The 21,705-nt window shown below is 37.8% G+C and overlaps 2 protein-coding genes across 7 annotated transcripts in view; one reads left to right on the forward strand and one right to left on the reverse strand.

Moving 5' to 3' along the window:
• Window positions 1–10,248, reverse strand: part of pdss2 (prenyl (decaprenyl) diphosphate synthase, subunit 2) — a 30,658-nt gene extending 20,410 nt beyond the window's left edge. Inside the window, exons 1-3 of the mRNA XM_058796970.1 lie at window positions 9,995–10,248; window positions 9,665–9,880; window positions 1,308–1,442 (exon numbers count right to left, since the gene is read on the reverse strand). Of these exons, the coding sequence (XP_058652953.1) occupies window positions 1,308–1,442; window positions 9,665–9,880; window positions 9,995–10,176 (533 nt within the window). The 5' untranslated portion in view covers window positions 10,177–10,248. The remainder of the gene's footprint in view (window positions 1–1,307; window positions 1,443–9,664; window positions 9,881–9,994) is intronic.
• A 5,203-nt stretch (window positions 10,249–15,451) lies between these two features.
• Window positions 15,452–21,705, forward strand: part of sobpa (sine oculis binding protein homolog (Drosophila) a) — a 37,197-nt gene continuing 30,943 nt past the window's right edge. For all 6 annotated transcript variants that reach the window (XM_058796387.1, XM_058796391.1, XM_058796388.1 and 3 more), the window contains exon 1: window positions 15,452–15,933. In XM_058796387.1, coding sequence (XP_058652370.1) covers window positions 15,838–15,933 — 96 coding nt within the window. In that variant the 5' untranslated portion in view covers window positions 15,452–15,837. The remainder of the gene's footprint in view (window positions 15,934–21,705) is intronic.

The following is a 21,705-nucleotide window of genomic DNA, read 5'->3' on the forward strand; positions in this document are numbered from 1 at the left end:
TATGGAGAAAGCTTGGAACAGCTCATGATCCAAAGCATACAACATCACCTGTGAAACATGGTGGAGCAGTGTGATGGCATGAGCGTGCATGGCTTCCAGTGGCACTGGGTTACCGGTGTTTAGTGATGACAGAATCAGCCGGAAGAATTCTGAAGTTCACAGGGTACTCTGCCCAGATTCAGTCAAATGCACTGAAGTTGATTGGACGGTGCTTCATAGAACAAATTGACGATGACCCAAAACATACAGCAAAAGCAAACCAGGAGTTTTTGAAGGTAAAAAAAAAAAAAAAAAGGAATATTCTGCAATGGCCAAGTCAATCTCCTGATTTCAACCTGATTGAGGATGTATTTCACTTGCTGAAGACTTGCTGAAGTCAGCTGCAGTAAAGGCCTGGCAAAGTATCACAAAGGAGGAAACCCCATCTCTGGTGATGTGCATGAGTTCATTTCTTGCAAAGGATTCTGAATAAAATATTAAAGATTTTATTTATGATTGTATTTATTTGTCCAATTACATTTGAGCCTCTAAAAATGGGGGACTGTGTATAAAAATTGTTGTAACTGTTGTAATTCCTTAGCATTTTATGTTATATTTTTGTTCAACCCCTTGAATTAAAGCTTAAAGTCTGCACTTCAAACTGATCTTGTTTTGTTTTATTTTTAATTCTGTTCTAGTGGCATACAGAGATGAAATTATGAAAATTGTGTCAGTGTCCAAATATATATGGACCTAATTGTATATATAAAAATGTGTTTTATATCATATTTGAGACATAAGGATTTTATGGTCCATATATTATGATATAGTGAAACTGTGGAGCTGACATTCGAGGAGGAAAAAACTCTTAAACTGAGCAAAAATATGCATTTGGTGTAGTTGTGTTATTTATAAAAATGTATTAATTATTAAACAGAGGGCAGGATGCATATAGCAGATTGTGTTCAGCAAAGTTAGGTGTAGGTGTTTCAGAAAAGTTTTAATTATGTTGATAATTTAGAGACCTAGAAATTCATGAATCAAATATGAAACAGTATGGGCTTTGGACTTTTAAATCTATGGACCATATGTCCATACATAACACAAACAGTCCTTGCTCTCTCTCCATATTTTTATCTCTTGCTGTCTTTCAAACATCTTTCTGTCTCCCTCTCTCTCTCTCACTTTCTCGAAGCCTGTGTGGTAGCAGTCATTTCTCACTAATGGCCAAAGCTACAAGCTGTTAAGAGTCCCATGACCCTGAGAAAAAGAGAGAAAAAAAATAAATATAAAAAAAACAGTAAAAAGAGAAAGAAAGGTATCTTTACCTGGGGTAGATGCCGCTGACCATACTGTCATGAATTGGGTCACTGGCGCTGGGACATGGACCGGCTGCTTTTGACATTAGCAGCACAATGAGACCTCGCATCTGTAGATTATTCCGGCTGTCGTACACAAATCCTCTATTTAAAAAAAAAAAAAAAACATAAAATTACAAATCACATAACATACTGTATAGATCTTCTTTATATTTTTTAGCTGAATAAAAATGTGAAAATAAAGCAGTGCCACAACATCCTTTAGAAATATTTCTAATATGGTCATTTGGTTCTGAGGAAACATTTCTAATTATCAATGCTGAAAACAGCTGAGCTGCTTAATATGTAGCATTTACTTGAAATCTTTTGTAACATTATACATTTCACTTATGATCAATTTAATGCATCCTTGCTGAATAAGTATTATTTTTTTCATCTTACTGACCCCAAACTTTTGAACAGTAATATGTTTATACATTAGATATAAATGTATTTTTATTATCATTATTATTATAAGTTAGTCCTAAGTGCAGAGGCAATATTTTTAAAAAAAACTAATCAACTTCCTGTAGTGCTCCAAGAAAACAGCATCAACTGCACAATTTCACTGAGTCATATGTGAGATCCATTAATGCGTCAGGCTAACTATTGGTCAGTACTCTGTGCTGATGGCCATGACTGCCCATCAGACCCTTCAGAATGAGAAATAATGGTGCTATGAAGAGCAGAAATGTGATTCATCAGCTAATTAAAGAGCTATAATGATCAAAAGCAGCTAGAGATTGCAGAGTTACAGCAGGATCTGCTTCTGCTCACTGCTGATGAAACACACTGAATTACTGAAATGATACGTGCGCTTAAGGCATATAAGAACAGCCACTATAAAAAGTAATTATTTTTTATTTATATGTTGTTCTATAAATCAAGACCATATATTTCTTATCAAATATCTACAACTGCCTAAAAATTCAAGAAAACTCCACTGAACTCCAAATTTCTTGTAGAAGGTCAACATGGGTCTGGATCTGAACCTCATGATAAAAAAAGACTTAAAAATAGACTTAAGTTAAAATAAATAGACTTGCATTGAAGGAGGGACTCAAGATGTATCTAAGGACCAGAGTATATTCACACAGTTTAGAATTGACAACAGTATTTACTAGCAGGTGTGACTCAAAATATCCTGTTCCTGGCCAGGAACAGCTTGAATACTGTCTGTGTGAAAGAGTCGATACAGTGTATCCCCGTAGCCATTAATACTACCTGTAACCATAGTGACAAATACATTTTCATAACCAAATTTTGATGGAATTTGGTTGAACCTTTTATATTTAGAAATCACTTCAGTTAACATATTAAATGTGTGATTGGATTGACAACTGCATTATGTCATTAGAATGCAACCACAGAAGATTATATGGACTGCTAAGCACCTACCCAGAAGGCCCTAGCAAGTGTATAGTAGTGCCCTAAAAACACTTGAATGTAATTAATATGAGATTGTACATAGAAACACGCACACACACACACACACACACACACACAACAAAAACACTCAGAACACCTTAACAACCACATGGCAATGCCCTAGCAAGCACCTACAACACCTAGTGAGTTCTTCACATGCAAGAACCAAAAACCACTGACATTTCTTTACAAAATGTAAAAAAAATAAAATAAAAAAAAACCTAGTTCAATAAGAGGTTATTCACACAGAACACATTTTTGCATGTAGTGAAATGAAAAAATGGCAAGGTCTAGAGATGTTTTTTTAAGTTGATCTTTTAACTTGAATGCGTTTTTAAATGCCATGTCATGCATAAGGCAAGAATGCAACAGTCAAAGACGTCCATCTAGCGCATTTTTACATAGAGAACCAAAAAAGCAGTGCAGTGGAATGCAAAAATGTATTCTGTTTGAACGCCCTCTAAAACTAAAATTTGACTAACACTGTCATCTGGCAACTTTGTGAAAATAAAAGTTTCTAGTATGTGTGTGTGACCGTCCAGCCTCACCATATCCTAATTGTGTTTAAATGAAATGCACAGTGTCATATTAACAAGCCAGCATGTCATTCCAATACAATCTTGCCCTCTTTTCACCTCCCATCTCTCCATCTTTCACTGTCTCTCTCTCTCTCAACGGAGGAGGAAACAGACACACAAAGACACTCGCGGGCTTGTTAATCACAGTTCCACGAGGGGGTCTTGGAGGCAGAGGTCATCGCTGTTATGAGCTAGTCTGCCTTTCAACATCATGATTAATTTGCATCTGCATGATGGTTGGTGGCTGGTTCTGTGCAAAGGCGTCCAACCCCGCAGACCCTTTACTCGGGTCTATTATTGGTTTAAAATATACATATAATACAAATACCTTTCTTATAATTGCCCTCTAAGGACACAGTAGCAAAAATGGCCAAAGGCCTCTTTCCTCTGAAAGAAATACATATTTTAGAAATAAATATTTTTGAGACACACAACGCTCGTCAATGTCAAAATAACTGTGATGGCTACTCAAATCAAAGTAGGTGGGGTTTAATGTTCACAGAAGCAGAGCATGAATTCCTACATGGAGCGTCAGTTTAAAGTTGAAAGAGAGCTCGAAGTTGCAAATAATTTAATACTAGTCAACTGTTTTACGACAGAAATGTTGAATGACCAACAGCTATATCCAGAGATGCAAACTGCTCAAAATCTTTCTCAAATATGGCCATTTAAAGAGAGAGAGTTGCGTGTGTGAATTTCCTCTATCTGTGCATCTCTCTCTGCAAACAATGAAGCTGTGACTTTAGTTACTTCAAAAACAATGATTTTACCTCCTCGTTAATTAGAAATATGATGTACCAATTCAGTATAAAAGCCCGGACAGCGTTGACAACAAGTGTCCTGAATGTGTGCTCCTGAATGTTTCTGTGTGTGTGCGCAGCACATTTGGTCATAAATGTATAAAGTTAGTACAGTCCAATGTTCAAGACATGGTTATGGCCTTCCGAGGCACCTCAAAATATGCAAGATGGAAGAATGGAAAAGCAACACAGTAAAATGCAAAAATATTTGTGTGAACAGCCCCCTAAGGAATGATTCACATAAAATGCATTTTTGTTTTAAAAACACAAGATGCTGGGCAAGTTGCATTTTTCTCACTAGATACAATACACAATCACAAAGGTCAAACACATTTGTCTAGTGAATGGAAAAGCACTGCGGTGGAATGCAAAAACGTGTTCTTTGTAAACGCCCCTATAGTTCTATGATAACCTACTGTTCAGTGAGTGATAGTCATCTGAGCTGTATCAATGAGGAAGTGAACTGTCTGAGTGACAGAGTCATTAAAATGCACCAACTGAGAGTTCCATTGGCAAATTGGACCTGTATGTTTGTTTTTGCGTGCACAGTGAGGACAAAGCAACAGAAAGTTTAAATCTAGACTGATATTAATCTAATGTAGTGTGCAGGTCGTGCAGGATGTACATATCACAAGCGTTCCAGAGCTACAATCGTCTCTGGTTGCCGGGCAATGAGGCACAATGCAGTTCCAGTGACGACAAGGGCTGTAATCCCGTCTCCAGGCAGAGAGTCACTTGTCATGAATCACAACTGTGGTAATCGAGATGAGATGACACCCAGACACGCCCACTACCAAACAGCCCAGCGAGAGAGAGAGAGAGAGAGAGAGAGAGAGGTGGGCAGGACATATTATGACAGAATGAAAGAATAAAGGAGAGACTGGAGACATTTAAGGTACAAACGAGAAATATATCCGAGAGAGAGCTGGAAATACATAAAAGTGGCTGATAACTGGAGAATCAATGAGTGTGGTTACATATATCATCTTACATAGATTATGCTTAATAATAACCCAATACTGTGTAGGTCATATAAATGTCTTAAAATGTATTCTTATCAGATAAAGGTCATAAATGGTTTAAGTGAAACCTGATCAGCACACCCCCATTACTCAGATTTCAGTTTTCTTGTGGCCAGTATATTTATATACTATTATAGTATTTATTATGTAGTATTTTTAGCTTGTGTGTGTGTGTGTGTGTGTGGATGTGTGTATCAATTTTCCTTGTTTTTTTTTCCTAAACTAAAAAAGATGATTTCAGAATCTCACGTAAACATGTTTTTCCATGTGTTGTTGGATTAGTTTTTATAATGAGCTGATTTTCTATTTCTAACATTTTAAAAACATAATGACAACAAAGGTCAAACTACAGCGGTCTGAAATAATCTGGTCACATCCACCACCCAGAAACACACACACCATTACTCAATCAGACAGAAACTGCATCTCAAAACATGCACACAAACACACACATCATTAAATCACAAACTCGCTCTACTGCAAAGGGAGGAGCAGGGAGTCATTAAAACAAGACGAGTGGTGATAAGAAATGATTGGAAAGAGGGAATGAAAGAGTGATGGTACGATACAGACCAGCTGGAAAGTGTTTATGACCCTCACGAACAAGGAGTGCGCAGTGAAGTACACTTAATATGTGTGAAACATTCCAAGGGGCTGTTCACACACAACACTGTTTTTTACTTAGCCAATGAAAACATGTACTAGATGGATGTCTTTGTACCCTATAGGGCCTTTCTCTTTTTTCCGCATCTTACACCGTGAGCAGTGCATTTCTAAGATGCTATGTGAGGTTAAAACCTCATTACATTGGATACAGTGGATGAATGTCTGTGCATAAATGTCAATGAACCAATCAGATGACTCAGGGGGCGGGAATCGCGGGATGAGCATATTTGCATATTTATAAGCATATGTACACGTTTATAGACAAGCATTTTGAATAGTTTTTATTCACAGCAGTGTGTAGGAGATAATAAACATGTCTTTTTTTAAATACGTTGAACTCAACATGTAGCTGCTTTTACCATATTAGCACATCATATGTGAACGGCCCCTAACAACTAAAAGAAAAAAAGCTGTAAATATCAATCAAAACACCACAGCGAATGATGTCATAGGGAAAATGTGACATTACATCACTGCACTCTGTTCGTCTGGAATATTATGTGTGCATGCAGCTGGGTTGTCGCTTTGCATGTAGACTGGGACAAAATTTTTATGGGTGGCCCCAATAAGTACCAAAAATTATAAATTGGGTCTAAATTTAGGATGGGGGTCCCTTGCATGAGCATGATTATACTTGGGGGTACGCACGCATATAAAACCCCCGCCATAAAGGACCTCACTGAGAACACCTGTCACAGGGCCTCTGTATGTGTGTGGAATTGTGAAGGTCTTCCCCTGACGTGTCACGGACATCTCCGCAAGCTCTTACCGCAACCGCAAACTGCTCTGAACTTCGCTGAGGTCTGTGCTTTTTTTAAGAATGAACAGAAAGGCGAAGCGGAACGTGAGCTGGCACTGCCCGACTCGCCAGCCTGCAATTGTGCATATAAATATCTTTGGCGCGTCTTAGGAGACGGCTGAATCTGCACTGACGCTGAGGGGAGAAGACAGGGTCCCCTCCCAAATGGATTGTCATATCAGATTTAGGTGTATAGGTTATTACACCCTTGGGCTACTGTTTCCAGCACTGTCGTCTGGATGGGCCGGATTGGGTTCCCGAACTCTCTCTCTCTCTAAAACCAAACGCACACACACAAACACTCAGTCTTTATTTCCTCTTAAAACTTTCTGTATGTCATTCAGTTGGACAGCGCTCAGGTGTAAAAAGTTCAAGGGTTAATTCACCCAAAAATTAAAATTCTGTCAACATTTACTCACCCTCATGTTGTTCCAAACCTGTACGACCTTATTTTTCTATAGAGCATAAAAGAAGATTTGTTTATGGGTTTTTGTCCATACAATGGAAGCTAACGGTCACCAAAAATGTTTGGTTACAAACTTCAAAATATCATCTTTTGTGTACCACATGAGAAATAAAGTCATAAGATGACATAAACGTGAGTAAATAATGACAGAATTTTCAATCTGGGCGAATTATACCTTTCAGCATGTTCAATTTTACAAGGGATTTTCTTGTTTTTAATTTTGTAAATCCTATTTTGTGTTTGTGGGTAAATTCTGGTTCAGAAAAAAATTCCATTTACGCCCCTGGAGTTCTTTTTTTTTTTTTTTTTTCTCTCAGAACGCCCCTGGAGTTCTGACTGTTAAAAACTGTAATGTCACTGAAAACTGATCAGAATATGATCAGGTTTTTATTACACAAAAACACCTAAACCTAATACCACACACATCATAGGCTAAATTTATGGACTTTATGTATAGCAACAAAATAAAACTCACAGCAGTGTAAAAAAGCAGACAGAGTGCTATACTAAAGAAAAGTCCAGAAACACACTTGATCTTCTACAGTATGACAGAGTGGGCTGTCCGACTGGAAATCCGACTGGAACTGCAAATGGCAGCCACTGGGGGGAGACAGCTTTAATTTGGCCATTTAATTTGGCTAGTTGAGAGTGACTTTTAAGTACTTCACTTCCAGGGTCAATCTCCTTGAAGTAACCTAGGGGTTAAGTGCCATACTCGTGTGAATTCAATAACTCTCCTATTTCTAATTCACCCCTAACCGGAACTGAACCTGTGACATCTGGAGTCAGATGCAAAACCATTAGGTTACGTTCACCTGTAGACCTAGAAGAGGACAAAAGTCTCATTTATTAAGCCTTTCAAGCTCCAAGAACGTGCTTTAACTGGGCTAGCCTGAAAAGTACAATTTGTACAAGAACTGTCATTTAAATTTCATTCTTTCACTTTTCATTAATCTACTTAAAAAAGGCGCATGGGGTGTCACCAAGATGTACTGACTTGCAGTAAAGACACTTTTGCTTCAATAAAACAGCTTTACATGTTGGACTATAATGAGAGGGATTAGAAGAAACATCAACCAGCCTATTGATTTATTAAAGTGACTTGACTTGTATTGCTTCTCAATTAACAAACTGAGCATGTTGGTACTGCAGATTACCCAGCAGCTCCTGCAGGGTGTAAACTCATGAGGCCTATAAAGCTCCATGTGGTCTTTTAATTTGTCCTCTGGGAGCCACTTATGTTAATGATCTGCATCACTATAAGCAGGTGACTCAAGTGAGTGAATATTGAATATAATTCATGAATATTAATTAGGTTATGTTAGAACTGATTGGCTAAAGTGCAGATGATAGCATACTGGCACTAGTCAGGAAGGCAGTTAAGCAATGCTAGTATGCTGAAGGCTTGGTTTCATCAACATTAATTGTGTCACATGCCAGATCATTCTAAGGAGGTTACCAAGCAATTTCAGTGTGACTTCATCGATATGCATTAGCTAACTCTTATCTATGTAAAGCAGTGGTCTCAAACTCAATTCCTGGAGGGCCACAGCTCTGCACAGTTTAGCTCCTACCAGCTCCAAATTACACCTGCTTGGAAGTTTCTAGTGATCCTGAAGACCTTGATTAGCTGGATCAGGTGTGTTTGATTAGGGCTGGAGCTAAACTGTGCAGAGCTGTGGCCCTCCAGGAATTAAGTTTGAGGGTTTATTTATTTATTTATTTATTTTTTAAATTGGCCCCATGAACACTAGATGTACACACATGTTGGTTACGGTAAGTCCAATTTATTTAAACTGGTTCATTCGAACAAAATAAATATTTTACATCACTTCATGGTTGCTGACACTGGAATGGCATATTTATGTGCACTAAGAATTCCAAATACGTTAAGTTCTATTTCATTTGCATGTTGATAAAATTGTTCAGACTACAGATCAAAAGTTTGGGGATGGTATTTATTTATTTATTTTTTAATAAGTCTCTTATGCTCAGCAAGGTTGCATTTATTTGGTTAAAAATGCAATAAAATAGTAGTATTGTCAGATATAATTTATATATTGTTATTTTAAACGTTATTATTTTAATGCAGTTTTCTATTTGAATGCATTTTGAACTGTAATTTATTCCTGTGATGGTAAGCAGTTATTACTCCAGTCTTCAGTGTCACGTGATCCTTCAGAAACCATTCTAATATACTGATTTGGTGCTCAAACATTTAATTAGCCTATTATTGCACATTATAATAAAATGCTGTTTATTACAACTGTTTATGAGTGTTGATAAAACTGTCGTATGTTTCCACTTTTATTTATTTTTTTGTAACATTTATTTGTAATAATCAGCTATTAAAGTAACTAAAGTTTATTAAAGTAACTATCGGTTCTCAGTTTAATGAGTCAAATGACTTAAGAACCGCGTGGACCGATTCGTGATCGACTTGTTCAGACTGGTTTTGTGAACCAGTTTGACAGATTCATAAAATAGATCCGACTAAACAGAAGGAATGTGTTCAAGAATCACACCTAGCACCCAGAAGAAATTCATGAATGTAATGTAACACAGTACCTGGCGGTGTTAAGCAGAGGGTGTTTTGTTCCCACCAACTTCCTGACATGCATGGCCACATTACTGAGCTCGTCACTGAGTAAACAGCGTAAACTCATGAATGAAGTTGGATATCCTACGATCTTCTCCGCATCAGACACCACTTTAGTCCAGTTAGATGGAGATGGGTTGGAAAAAATACTTAAATGCCTCCATCCAACGTAAGAGAGCCGTGACCTCCAAGCCATTTTAAAAACAAAAAATAATAATAGACCAGTTATTTAAATGTATGAATGTTCATTGGTACTCTCAGATTGAAGTTCGCATCAGAGATCCGACACGCTCTTTTACTTATTTAGTGTCAAATCCAGCAGCCTCTGTCCTCCCAATGTCACCTCCTTAGGGAAGAAAACATCCTCTTCATTTACACAGAAGTCGCCTCCACTGATCGAGCGATGGTCCTTAGTTAATGCAAATACATTAGTCCAAACCGATAGTCCGTGCAGGTTTCTGAAAGTCCAGTTGTGCAACATTAAACTCTCACGTTTTGACAGCTGCACCGGGTCGCCATCTTTTACGAATCAGTTTACGGCTTGTCGTAAAGACTGCTCGGTTAACCCCTTCGTCACCAAAACCCAATTAAACAAACTGAAGGAAATGTGAAAAACAGTCCGTTTTAAAATTCATACATTTCTTTTATTTAATTAGTCGACTGGAAGAGCAGATTTTTGTTCTCACCAGTTTTTTTTTTGTTTGTTTTTTTTTACTTGACAGTCACAGTCAACTTTTAAAAAGCTGATATCTGCCAAATTTGGTTTGTGTGACAAAATTTGCATCAAAATACTTTAATTACACTCACAGCCTCTGATAAATGGAAATTATGGGTTTTCTCCTGCCTTTTACAGGTTGATAAGCCATCCTAAATATGTGTGATTAATAGGCCTAAATGTTTTGATTAGTTGCATTTTAGGATTTGCATTTACCATTGTTTCTAGTCTGTTGTGCACAACCCTATTAGAACAGACATGCGACCCATTTTTTGGGTTGTGACCCACCAGTTGAGAAACACTACTCTGTATTGCATGTCGTAGTGTGATTATTCTGGATTTGTGATAATCCCCATACTGAGATCACGCCAGTCAAATGAATCCCATGGGATAACAATGTTGACTTCAGCTGTATCAACTGTTAAAAGCCAGGAGGTAATTTCACTTAAGCGCAAGAACCTTAATGATGTCAAACGTTACTTTTTATACAACCTGAATTGTGTAATTGATGGATAATGTCCTTATTTTGACAATGCAGCCTTTGTTGAGAAATTCACATTTTCAAACCTATCACAGATGGTGACACTGTTGTTGGCCACAATGTTGCCACTCGGACAGAAGTTACTTTTCAGGGTTACTGTGTTTGAAGCAGAAAGGAGTTGACACATTTCACATTTCATTTTGAAAACCTTTTTATGAATATCTACTTTACTTCAACTGAACTCAGTGGGCTTGCATGAGGTTAACATTTTAAGACCATTAACCCAGTTCAATCTGTTAAATGATGTCTTGGGTCAAACTAGTAAATTTGTACTATCCTATTTGACTCTATTGCAGTGCATCTTTCACTACATCTCTTGAAGCTGATCAAGATTCTGGAAACATGTACACCGTAAAAAAAAAAAAACCCACCATAATATTACAGTTAATAATTTTAACAGTAAAAGATTTACTGGAATGCTAAGGTAAAAACCTGTTAATTTGTTAATAAGTTTTCTTACTTATAGGCCTATATGGTGAAAAACTGTAATAAATCTAAAAGGATATTTTATGTAATTTTACAAACTTTTAGAAGTGACAAAGAAACAAAAAAAAAATTATTATTTTTAACTGTGAAAAAACGTAAATTGACATTGCCAGAAATCCCTTCATATTTGTAGGGTTTTAAATTACATCTTGTTAAATTATTGTTTATTGAATTATTTTAGTGCCATGAGTGTTACCGTGATTAGTGTTTTGTAATTGTCCAAATAAAATCTGTAAAACCTAAAATGTTACGGCTATTTGGCAGTAAAGTAAATCAGTAATATATTTTATCTGTATTACCAATTTATTTCTGGCTTTTTTTAACCTGAGATTAAGAGTATAAGATTGTAGGATCATGGCTTGGTCATTACAAGAACTGAAATGGCAATCATAATGCCCCACCACCCCATTCTGTAGACATAAAATCTATAGGTTTGAGAATAATGAGGGCGAAACAAACTGTTCATTACACATTCACACATGCTGCTGTGGGTATAGAGAGAGAGGGCCTCTCTGCACTCCTCTCTCTTTGAAGTTCAATCAATTCCACCTTCTATTTAAGACTTGGTTGCATTACTTTAATCAACAACACATGGCACATGAATCTCAGATTCCCCATGCACTCACCTATTTTACAGTGAACTGTCTCAGAAGTTATTTACCAAAAGTCTATTCGGTTACTCTGACAGATTCCCTCATCATCACAGATATAATGGCACTTCCAACAACTTTTAATTTCTGAACAGGATTGATGAAACTCTCCTCCTTCTGTTAGGGCTTCCAGAGAATTTCCAGATCATTCCACACCCACTTCATGCGGTCTCTGGGTTTTTGATATCGGGTTAGTCTGAAGCTACTTATCTGGTGCATAAACCACGAACCAAACCAGTCCAGCCTTAGAAAATGTTTCCTGAGCATCTCTGATATGCCAGCCTTTCTTTTGCCTTATTCTGTTCAAAGCCTTCACGTTTAGCATAAAGTTCTGCTCATTTATCAACAAACACCTCCACAGGTTAAAAAATGGAAGTTTACTGCATTTATAAATCCTCCACTCAGTCTTTATAATAGCACTCAATGAAATTATACCAACGCCTAAATAATCAACCATCTGCTACATGATTCTTGCAGTAGAGCTCTGCTTTTTGGGTATCCACATTCAATTCACCTGTCGATCTTTATTTGCTGCAGTACAGTGTTTGCTCACTGCTTCATTTGTCTTTTCGATCTAATCTTTGTCATTCTTTCAATTGTTGTCACTTCTGATTAATTAACAAATTAAAGCTGGAATCATCATGTAATTAAGAGGTCTGTTGTGCTCCATGAAGTAATTTAATCAAACCAAAACTTCACAAGCAACATTTGTCTTTCTATAGAGTTGTCTTCGATTAAAACTGGAGGCAACCAGGACAGCAAGCTACTGTGGTATGTTTGAAAGTTCCTGTTCAACCGTAGTATCTAGTTTGTGGTATAATGGTAAACCTCAGTGCATAAAGAGGAATTCATGGGAAAAACATCACAGACAAGTCAAGTAACAAGTCAGTTACTGTAGAACATATAGTTTGGCTTTTATATGCAAATTGAAAACTCAAGGTTCATGCTTGATATGCACAACAGAATTTTTGTCATAGCCCCATTTAATTAAAGAGCAGTGGTCTTAATTTAAAGAAGCATAAAATTCATCCAAGGTAAAATGACAATAGTGTAATTATTAAACAACCGAAAGCAATCTGCACTGGAAACCCACTTGTGTGTACTTTTCAAATGGTCGTTTTGTACTTTTTGAATTCCTGAAAAGATTGAGCGGAGGCAAGGTTGACCCTCATTTGGCGGCTGTTGAGTGTTTCTGTGGAGAACTGTATTTTGCATAGACTCTGTGGGTGATCCGAGTCACATTTAAAGATAGTATGAGGTGAGTTTCTGAATTAAGTTGTGGTGTGTATGTGAAATAAAGAGATGCTGCTATGGTGGATGAGACCGTTATACATACAATGGGAGAGAATATTGCATTTTCAAAGCTTCATCTGTCCCTGTGATTGTAAAACGAATGTTTATTTTTCATGAACCAGTGACGGATTCGGCATCCAGCTGTTTTACATCTACTTTTAATTCCTTTTGTAATACTTCCCTCTCGTAGAAATCCCATAAGTATCTTTCTGAAATGGAGACACACTAACACATGCATTTTCTCAGACACGCACACACACACTTTAGCGAACACAATACACACACAATATAAACAAGCAAGGATTACAATGAGAACAGAAAAGGCTGATGTTGTCTCATGACCACACTTTTTCCACCAGGCATTTCCCAAGAGATGTAAATTCCATCCTCTAATCTTATTTGTCATTGCATATTAGAGCCTTACTTGTGTTTACAAACCATATTCTTCTGCACTTGATACACAAGGCTAAGAGCTATGGAATCGAATCGGAGTGAAAGCCAATCCACGCTGGAGAAAACACAGTTTGGCCTGTTAGAGAAACGGGCTGAAGCACCTCCTCTAGTATCAAGAGGGGTAACCGTATCCCTGCTAGAATGTAACTGTTTATCATGGGCTAATGTTCGGCAGGGGCTGCCAGAGCTGTGTGTGCTAAACAATGCACTCATTCAGGCCGTCGCGCATCTGCTAGTGATCTGGGATGGGACGTCGATACGCTCTCAAGGACGACAGCCTCTGGTCCGATCCAGAGGAGAGAAGAGGTCTTGTGCCATCTTACCCTACATGTGCCATGCTTGAGAGCCAATTCACCAGTGGGTTGGAGATGGAGAAAACGAGAAGGAGGGCAATGGGGAGTGATTTATTGAGGGTTAAACATACAGATTATTCTCCTTCTCAGAGAAAGACTTTTTAAAAGTAGTCTATGCGACTTTCATCTCCATCTTTACAGTCCATTAACGCTTTCTGTCCAGACTTTTAGGCTCCATCTTCCTCACAGAACCCAAGGTTTGATTCACAGAGAGCAGCCTTAACTTAATACTGAAGTAAAAGTGATGAAGAGACTAATGATGTGATTTGTTTGTTGCAGGTGGACCTCTGTGTGCACTCCAAGATGTCCACAAAGTGGTTCTTAACCAGTAGGTTGTGACCCCAAAATTGGTTCAGTTCTGTTCTGACAGGGTTGAAAAATAGTAGGTGAAAAAAATGTTAAAAACTCATACAATCGTGCATCGATAGCAATATAAAAAGAAAAAAACTTCCCATATCTTTTGTTGTTGGTGTCAAAGTTCATGTATCAGTTAAATAATAATAATACTAATAATGATATTGTGCTTGTTCCATGTTTTTACTTTATACAAATTCAACCACACTGAAAACACAATGAAAATTTGTAAGATTTACTTTGAAATTTTCACTCAGAAATTCCAAATGATTACAAAGAAAGGACAAGTAACTCAATTATAAAACAAATTTAAGCTGAAAGACTTCAAGAGTTTTCTTGTAAAACACTTTTACAGTGCATTTTCTGTCATGTTTTTTGGATTATGCATTTTCTGTTTGTTTACTGTTGGAACTGTGTCAAAAAAAAGTCATCAAAAAAATCTGATTTAAGATTTATTTTTCACTTATCTCATGCTTCAGTACTTATATGACACTTTTGTGTGCGATAGAAAGAGACTGAAAAAATACCTCAGACAAGATAAATTAAGAGCGTTTTTAAGGGACATTTAAGTGGGACCACAGTGCTTATGAAGTACCTAATATATATGCATACATCTCATCTGTTTTGCCCCTGTCTTTGTGTGCCACTCACACACACACACCTTCAGAGTGGGTTTTAATTACCTGCAGATATCTGTCTCATAAACACTAACATCCACTATAATAATTCCACCCATTCAAAGATGTTTAATTAAAAGGAAACGATAGGATCCCTTGACTGTTTTATTTCCATTAATTGTCTCGTATGACAATATCAAGCACCCCCTGCGGAGCGCTGATAACGCGCGCGGGGTGAACGATAACACATCAGACAACGGCACCTATTCACTCCTATCGCGCGACAACCTCCGCCACGCGTGGAGTCCTGAGTGAAAACCGATCTGTGGAAAATTGGGGAGGAAATAGCCTTCCCGGGATCAGCGTGGCCGTATAGAGTTACGGCGGAGGCCCCTCCCCCTGTCTGGCTCGCTCTTTTTTCTCAACCTCTCGGTTGGCTTTCCGAGAGGGCTCGATCCTGCTCACGCTCAGAGCGCTGAGAAATAGCAGGCAGAAGATGGCTGACTCTACCGGGCACGGTGAGCCCACAGCAGCAGCAGCAGCAGCATCAACTTCAATGGGGCTTCTCGCACGCCTGCCATTCGCTGCCACTCCGCAACTCTGAAACGGCCCCGCCTCGCTCCGTGCCGTGCGCCCGCGGGGTTTTTACCCCCAAATATTGACAGAGATTTAAAGAAAACATGGCTGAGATGGAGAAAGAGGGAAGACCTCCGGAAAACAAGAGGAGCAGAAAGCCAGCTCACCCCGTGAAGAGGGAAATTAACGCGGAGATGAAGGTAGGTTGTGCGTGCGCTCTCTCTCACTGGCGCCCATAAAGGCTTGTCATTTTTGGATGCGTTGAGCGCACCGCCGCTCCGCCCTCGGACTGAATATAGAGAACCGATTCATTCAAGCGCTGTGTGTTTGGGGTTAATCAGCTAACTTTGATTTTTTTTTTTTTTTTCCTGGGTTACAGAACAGGTCGGCATTATTTTCCTCCAGTTTCTTTTTTGAGCTTAATTCACACACCTTCCAAACCACTCTAGTCTTGATCTCCAGGGCTTGAGATTATCTATTTTGTTTATACTGCACTATGGATTTTAATTAAACACATTTTTGATGTGCTTTTCTATGTCATGTGCGCGTAAAGTATAAAATGTCCACAGTCACATCACGAGAAGGTTTAGAGTGAAATCCCCTCGCTGGCTCCACTGTAGTTGATGGAAAATCCAGTGCGTCAGTCTCCGCGTCAAACTGCTGCGTTACTACTACTACTCGCGCGTTACTATCACTCAGCTAAACAACACAAATGCATGAAAACAGAGTAAAACTCAAAAATGAAATAGAAAACATGTTGGAAGGGTGCAGCTGTCCAGCTGTTCCGATGGGAAGCGCTGGTCACTCCAGATGTTCATCTGTTCAACACTGACTGTGCGCTGTCTGCTCGTGACAAATGCACATTTAAAAAGCCTTTTAGGGTATTTGGTATATGCAATCATAGTTTGGTTCATTCAAGAACTAGGAGATTCTTTCACTTTTTTGTTCTGTTTGAGCAGAGCCGTGCGTTAGTATGCTTTGAAGGCGCACACAGGCGCTTTGTCTCCTGGTTTTGTGGTGCTCATTGTCTGAAGCGTTTGCATCAGCTGCCATGCAGTCTAATGTTTTGGAAACGCCAGAATTTATCTGTGCTCTTTATCAGATCAAGCTACATTCATTCTGATAGCACCATCGTGGTATACAGGGACGCATTTCATTAGCGTTATTATTTATTTGATAACGTGTTTCGGTCACTGTAAACGCATGTGTGGCTTTGGTGAATTTGCTCTGTTCGCTTTCTTTCTTGTCGGTGATTATTTGACGGAACCTGCGCGAGGCTCACCGGTCCGCCGGGGCTCTAAATTTGACAGATATTGATCGACCTGTAGCGGAGATACACGCGTGCGTCTCCCCGGTCTCCTTAAACGCCACCGATCGTTCAGTTTGACGTAACTCACACACACACTCTCACACACACTCTCTCACTCTCACACACACACACACACACACACACACACACAAGAGAGGGATGCAATGCTGCCCTTGCAGAAACTGTCTTATTCTGGAGCTGTTACGCGTGAGATGTGAATTATTAGGGGTTTGAGGGACCGGAACCCTCTTAATTAGTAAGTCATTATTTAAAAATAATGTGTCAATTGATATGTTAATTATTGTTAGTTATGTTTAGAATTATTTATTTACGATTATTATAGGCTACATTTTTGGATCATGGATCTTGAAGTTTCATTCAGGTTATTCTGTTTGACTTAACTTTTGACTTAAAAAAAAAATCATCAGGGTCTATAGACTATAGACTAGTGGTCCTAACTGTGATATCATTTCCTGTTTATGTCAAATGAGAAAAAAACCGCTGCATGCATGTTGGTTACATCACTGATTTTGAATTGGCTTACAAATGTTTTTTTTTAAATTAATTAATACTTAATAAAATAACTTTACTGTTTTTATAAAAATAATAATAAAAAATAATGAAAATTTTGTTTCAGGAATGTCACCTTTTTCTCTCTTTTTTTTTGCAGTCTCCTGATCATTACACCACTTAGATGTTTTTGAATATCAAATTTTAATTTATAAACTGAAAAAAAAATTCATCATCATCAAGTTATTTATTATCTGTGTGCATATTACTTGCAATTACTTAATTGTAAAAAAAAAAATGTAATGTAAAATGTAATAGATCTGGACAAAACGAAAAAAAAATCTTTGGTCCGTGAATAAGTTCTTTTTTTTGTTTTTTTGAGTGTTGAGGAGGTTTGCTGCTTTAGTGAACAGAAGTGAAAATACATCGCTGCCTATGTAACATGTTTACATTGTCTTTCACACTGCTGACCTTTCCTTTAAATAATGAATCAATTTTTGTACAGTCAGTTTTTGTCAGAAAGGGATTGGAACAAATACCTTGCTTCTTAAATGGTGTGAATCTTCCATTTGCTGAAATCATTTTTGCTTGTTTTCCGTTATGTTCTTTCCATTCCCGTACTAGAAGTAGAACAAATAAAAACCTATCAAAATCATTATCAAATATATAGATGACAAGTTAAAAAGAATTGGCATTCTGTCCCCTTATGAGGACAAAACTCGACTCAAGCTGTAATATAAGCATTTGGGTTACTAAATAGGAGATTAAAACATGGCAAGAATAAAGGTGGAGTTGGGCAGATGGAAGGATGCTGGAAAATTGTCACCTGAGTGAGGCAGGCAGCAGCTTATAGAACTCAGTTTAAAGACTGTGGCTTATACATAACAGCTTGTGCACTACTCCTCATCTTTAATATGTTGAATTTAGTGCACAATTCCGTGATTTCTCCCAAAACTTCAAATCTGTCACACACTTTCATCTTTGTTTTCTTCTGTAGTTTACTATGCTCATCTCCAAAGGTCTGTGGTGAGTGTTGGCCTTGTCAGGGGTGTTGTGTGTACCAGTCAGGCACAAGTCTGTCATTTTATCCGTAGAGTTGTCATTTTTACCACAGGGCTGTGGAAGAAGCTGATCTCTGCCTTGTTTTTGACAGAGAGAGGACCACTGAAACCCAACTACTTTAGTTAGGGCAAACTCTCTAGACAACATCCAACAGCAATTTACCTCAGAATAAATTTTTTATGTAGCATATATTTTTAAAAATCATCATATGTGACCCTGAACCACAAAACCAGTCTTAAGTCGCTGGGGTATTATTGTAGCAATAGCCAAAAATACATTGCATGGGTCAAAATTATTGATTTTTCTTTTATGCCAAAAATCATTAGGACACCAAGTAAAGATCATGTTCCATGAAGATTTTTGTAAATTTCCTACTGTAAATATATAAAAACTTCATTTTTGATTAGTAATATGCATTGCTAAGAACTTCATTTGGACAACTTTAAAGGCGATTTTCTCAATATTTAGATTTTTTTGCATCCTCAGATTCCAGATTTTCAAATAGTTGTATCTTTGCCAAATATTGTCCTATCCTAACAAACCATACATCAATGGAAAGCTTATTTATTCAGATTTCAGATTCTCAATTTTGAAATGGCTGGTTTTGTGGTTCAGGGTCATATATATATATATATATATATATTAATCTTACAGACCACGTATAACATACATAATAAATTAAATGACAGCCATATAACAGAATGTGTTACACATTAACAAATAATATGTACACCATAGTCATAGATAACATAGTCATACACCATATCAAAACACTGCTGGTGATCAGGCACCACCTTCTTTGTAGCATATACGAACATACAAATACAATATCAAATTAGCTGAGCATGCTGGGTAATAGGTGGTACAATAGTTTGTACACATTAAAACAAATTAATTCTGTGGTATATCTTTTTTGTCATTTATAGTGTACAAGCTGGACTAAGGCACCGCATTTCACACTGATATGCTTCATCATGGGAACTTCTCAAATAATTGATAGAATTTAATCATAATTGCCTCAGCTATCCTGAAACACAGGTGTTTTTCACAGACAACCACCCACAACGAACCTTCACACCCTGCCATCTCTCTGATCAGATTCTGCACGTTAAATGCCTCTTTGCAAAAATGAATAATGAAGAGTATTTTTTTTAAAGCAGTTATGTGATGAAGTGTGAGATTGACTGGGATCTTATACACTAATAATGGCAGGCCACTTAAATAATTTAAGCATTCTGCTTAAACGGTCAGAGTTTTAACTAAAAATTAACATCTTTTTCGACAGAACTATTTATCATTTTAGAATCATTTAAAAGATCATTCCCTAGAAAAATACTCTTTAAAAATTTGTCTACACAAGCAAAGCTGTATCAAGTCATTAAGGATTCAAAGGTTCCAAAGGTTTTTTTTTTTTTTTTTCCATGGAAAAACCTTTGGGTTCCCCAAAGAACCTTTCAGCAAACCGTTCTTAAAATAATACTTTATTATGAAAAACATTTCTATAATTCGAAAAACCTTTTATGCAATGGAAAGTTTCCATGGATATTAAAGGTTCTTCCTGGAACCACAAATGCCAATAATGACCCTTTATTTTAAGAGTGTATAATTCAAAATAGCGGTCCAACAATATTGTTTTTTCAAAGATTAGTTCTTAGATTATTACGTTTGGTTTCCCTAATCCTGGATACGTGGTTACATCCATACAACAACATCCCATACATCTTCACCAGACACATGCAGGTGCCCTAGATACCCCATGCAGAGATACCCCACACAGTTACCACAGACAGACCACAGAGACTGAGGGCGGTGGTCCCATGCATATGCAAACGGTGCAGATGAACAATGTGTGCATGTGTCACGCCCCACGCAACATGAAAAACAGGAAACAGCAAAGCCATGGAGACAAAACAAAACTTTTCCCCAAACATTTGCGTCAACAGACACAGATCAGGTTCTGTGGAATCAAAGCTAAATTTGATACGCGGTGTAGAGTAACCAGAGGAGGGTTTAGAGCAAGGGTCTGTTTGAGGGGTCTGAGATACATGCACAAACAGGTGTCGGTAACAGAGCGAAAATCACAGCGAGGTTTAATACTTCCAGTCCAGCTGTATTATCAAATGCGTCTGCTGGCTTTCGCTCATTTTTCGTTTTTAAACTCAGTGAGTTCATGCTTTCCAAAAAGGTACAAAACTGTCACTCGTACCCTTTCAAAAGGTATGTTCACTTTAGATACTAATATGTACCATTTAGGAGTAAATAAGGTACCTTTAAGCTTTTGTACCTTAAGATACCACCCCAGTGACAGATTTGTACTTTTTTTCATGAAAGTATGTATACATTTAGGAAGTCCAGCTGCTTGTTCTTTAAAGGTGAAGGAAAAGTCTCACAGTCACTTCCTGTTTGAAGGTCTCTACCTATGTAAAAAAAACAAAAAAAACCTCCCAACATGCAGAAACAAAGCATACTGTAACACATAAAGAGCGTGTGTGTATAAATATAATCTGTGTTTTACTCTGCACTTCTCTCTTATTGCCTCAGTGAGAACTTGAGACCTGAGCATTATGAATTTCTCCCTCTCACGTATCAGATTTCCACCAACACACACACACACACACACACACACACACCCAGCCTATGAGGAGTCCCTCGCTTTGGTGCTGTTTAAAACAAATCTTTATTTAATTTCTTACTTACAAGAAATGAGACAAAGGAAAAAAGGCAAAAAGAAAGAACCAGAGAGATACGGTAGATTGTACACAATGTGGCCTTGTAGAGGATTATACCTCTGAGAGAGAGATACACAGAAGAGACGTCTGACAGTGTTGCCTTCATCTCCGTCTGCTTTCATGTGCAGCATGGTAAAATAAGCCCCGTGCTGGTGATTGCCCCGACGGAGAGGGGGATGAGAGAGAGGGAGAGGAGAAAGGAATGTATACAGCAATAGGCAGCCTAAGCTGTAAAAACTGAAAGCTGAGAATACAGGCCGGATCGGATATCAAGGAAGGTAGATGGAAATGAAAGCAGAGCATAGTGGTGGTAGTGGGGGGAGAAAGAAAGAGAGAGAGTATGGAAGAGAGAAAAAGAAAGT

The sequence above is a fragment of the Onychostoma macrolepis genome, chromosome 13 (assembly GCF_012432095.1).
Source record: "Onychostoma macrolepis isolate SWU-2019 chromosome 13, ASM1243209v1, whole genome shotgun sequence".
Lineage (NCBI taxonomy): Eukaryota > Metazoa > Chordata > Actinopteri > Cypriniformes > Cyprinidae > Onychostoma > Onychostoma macrolepis.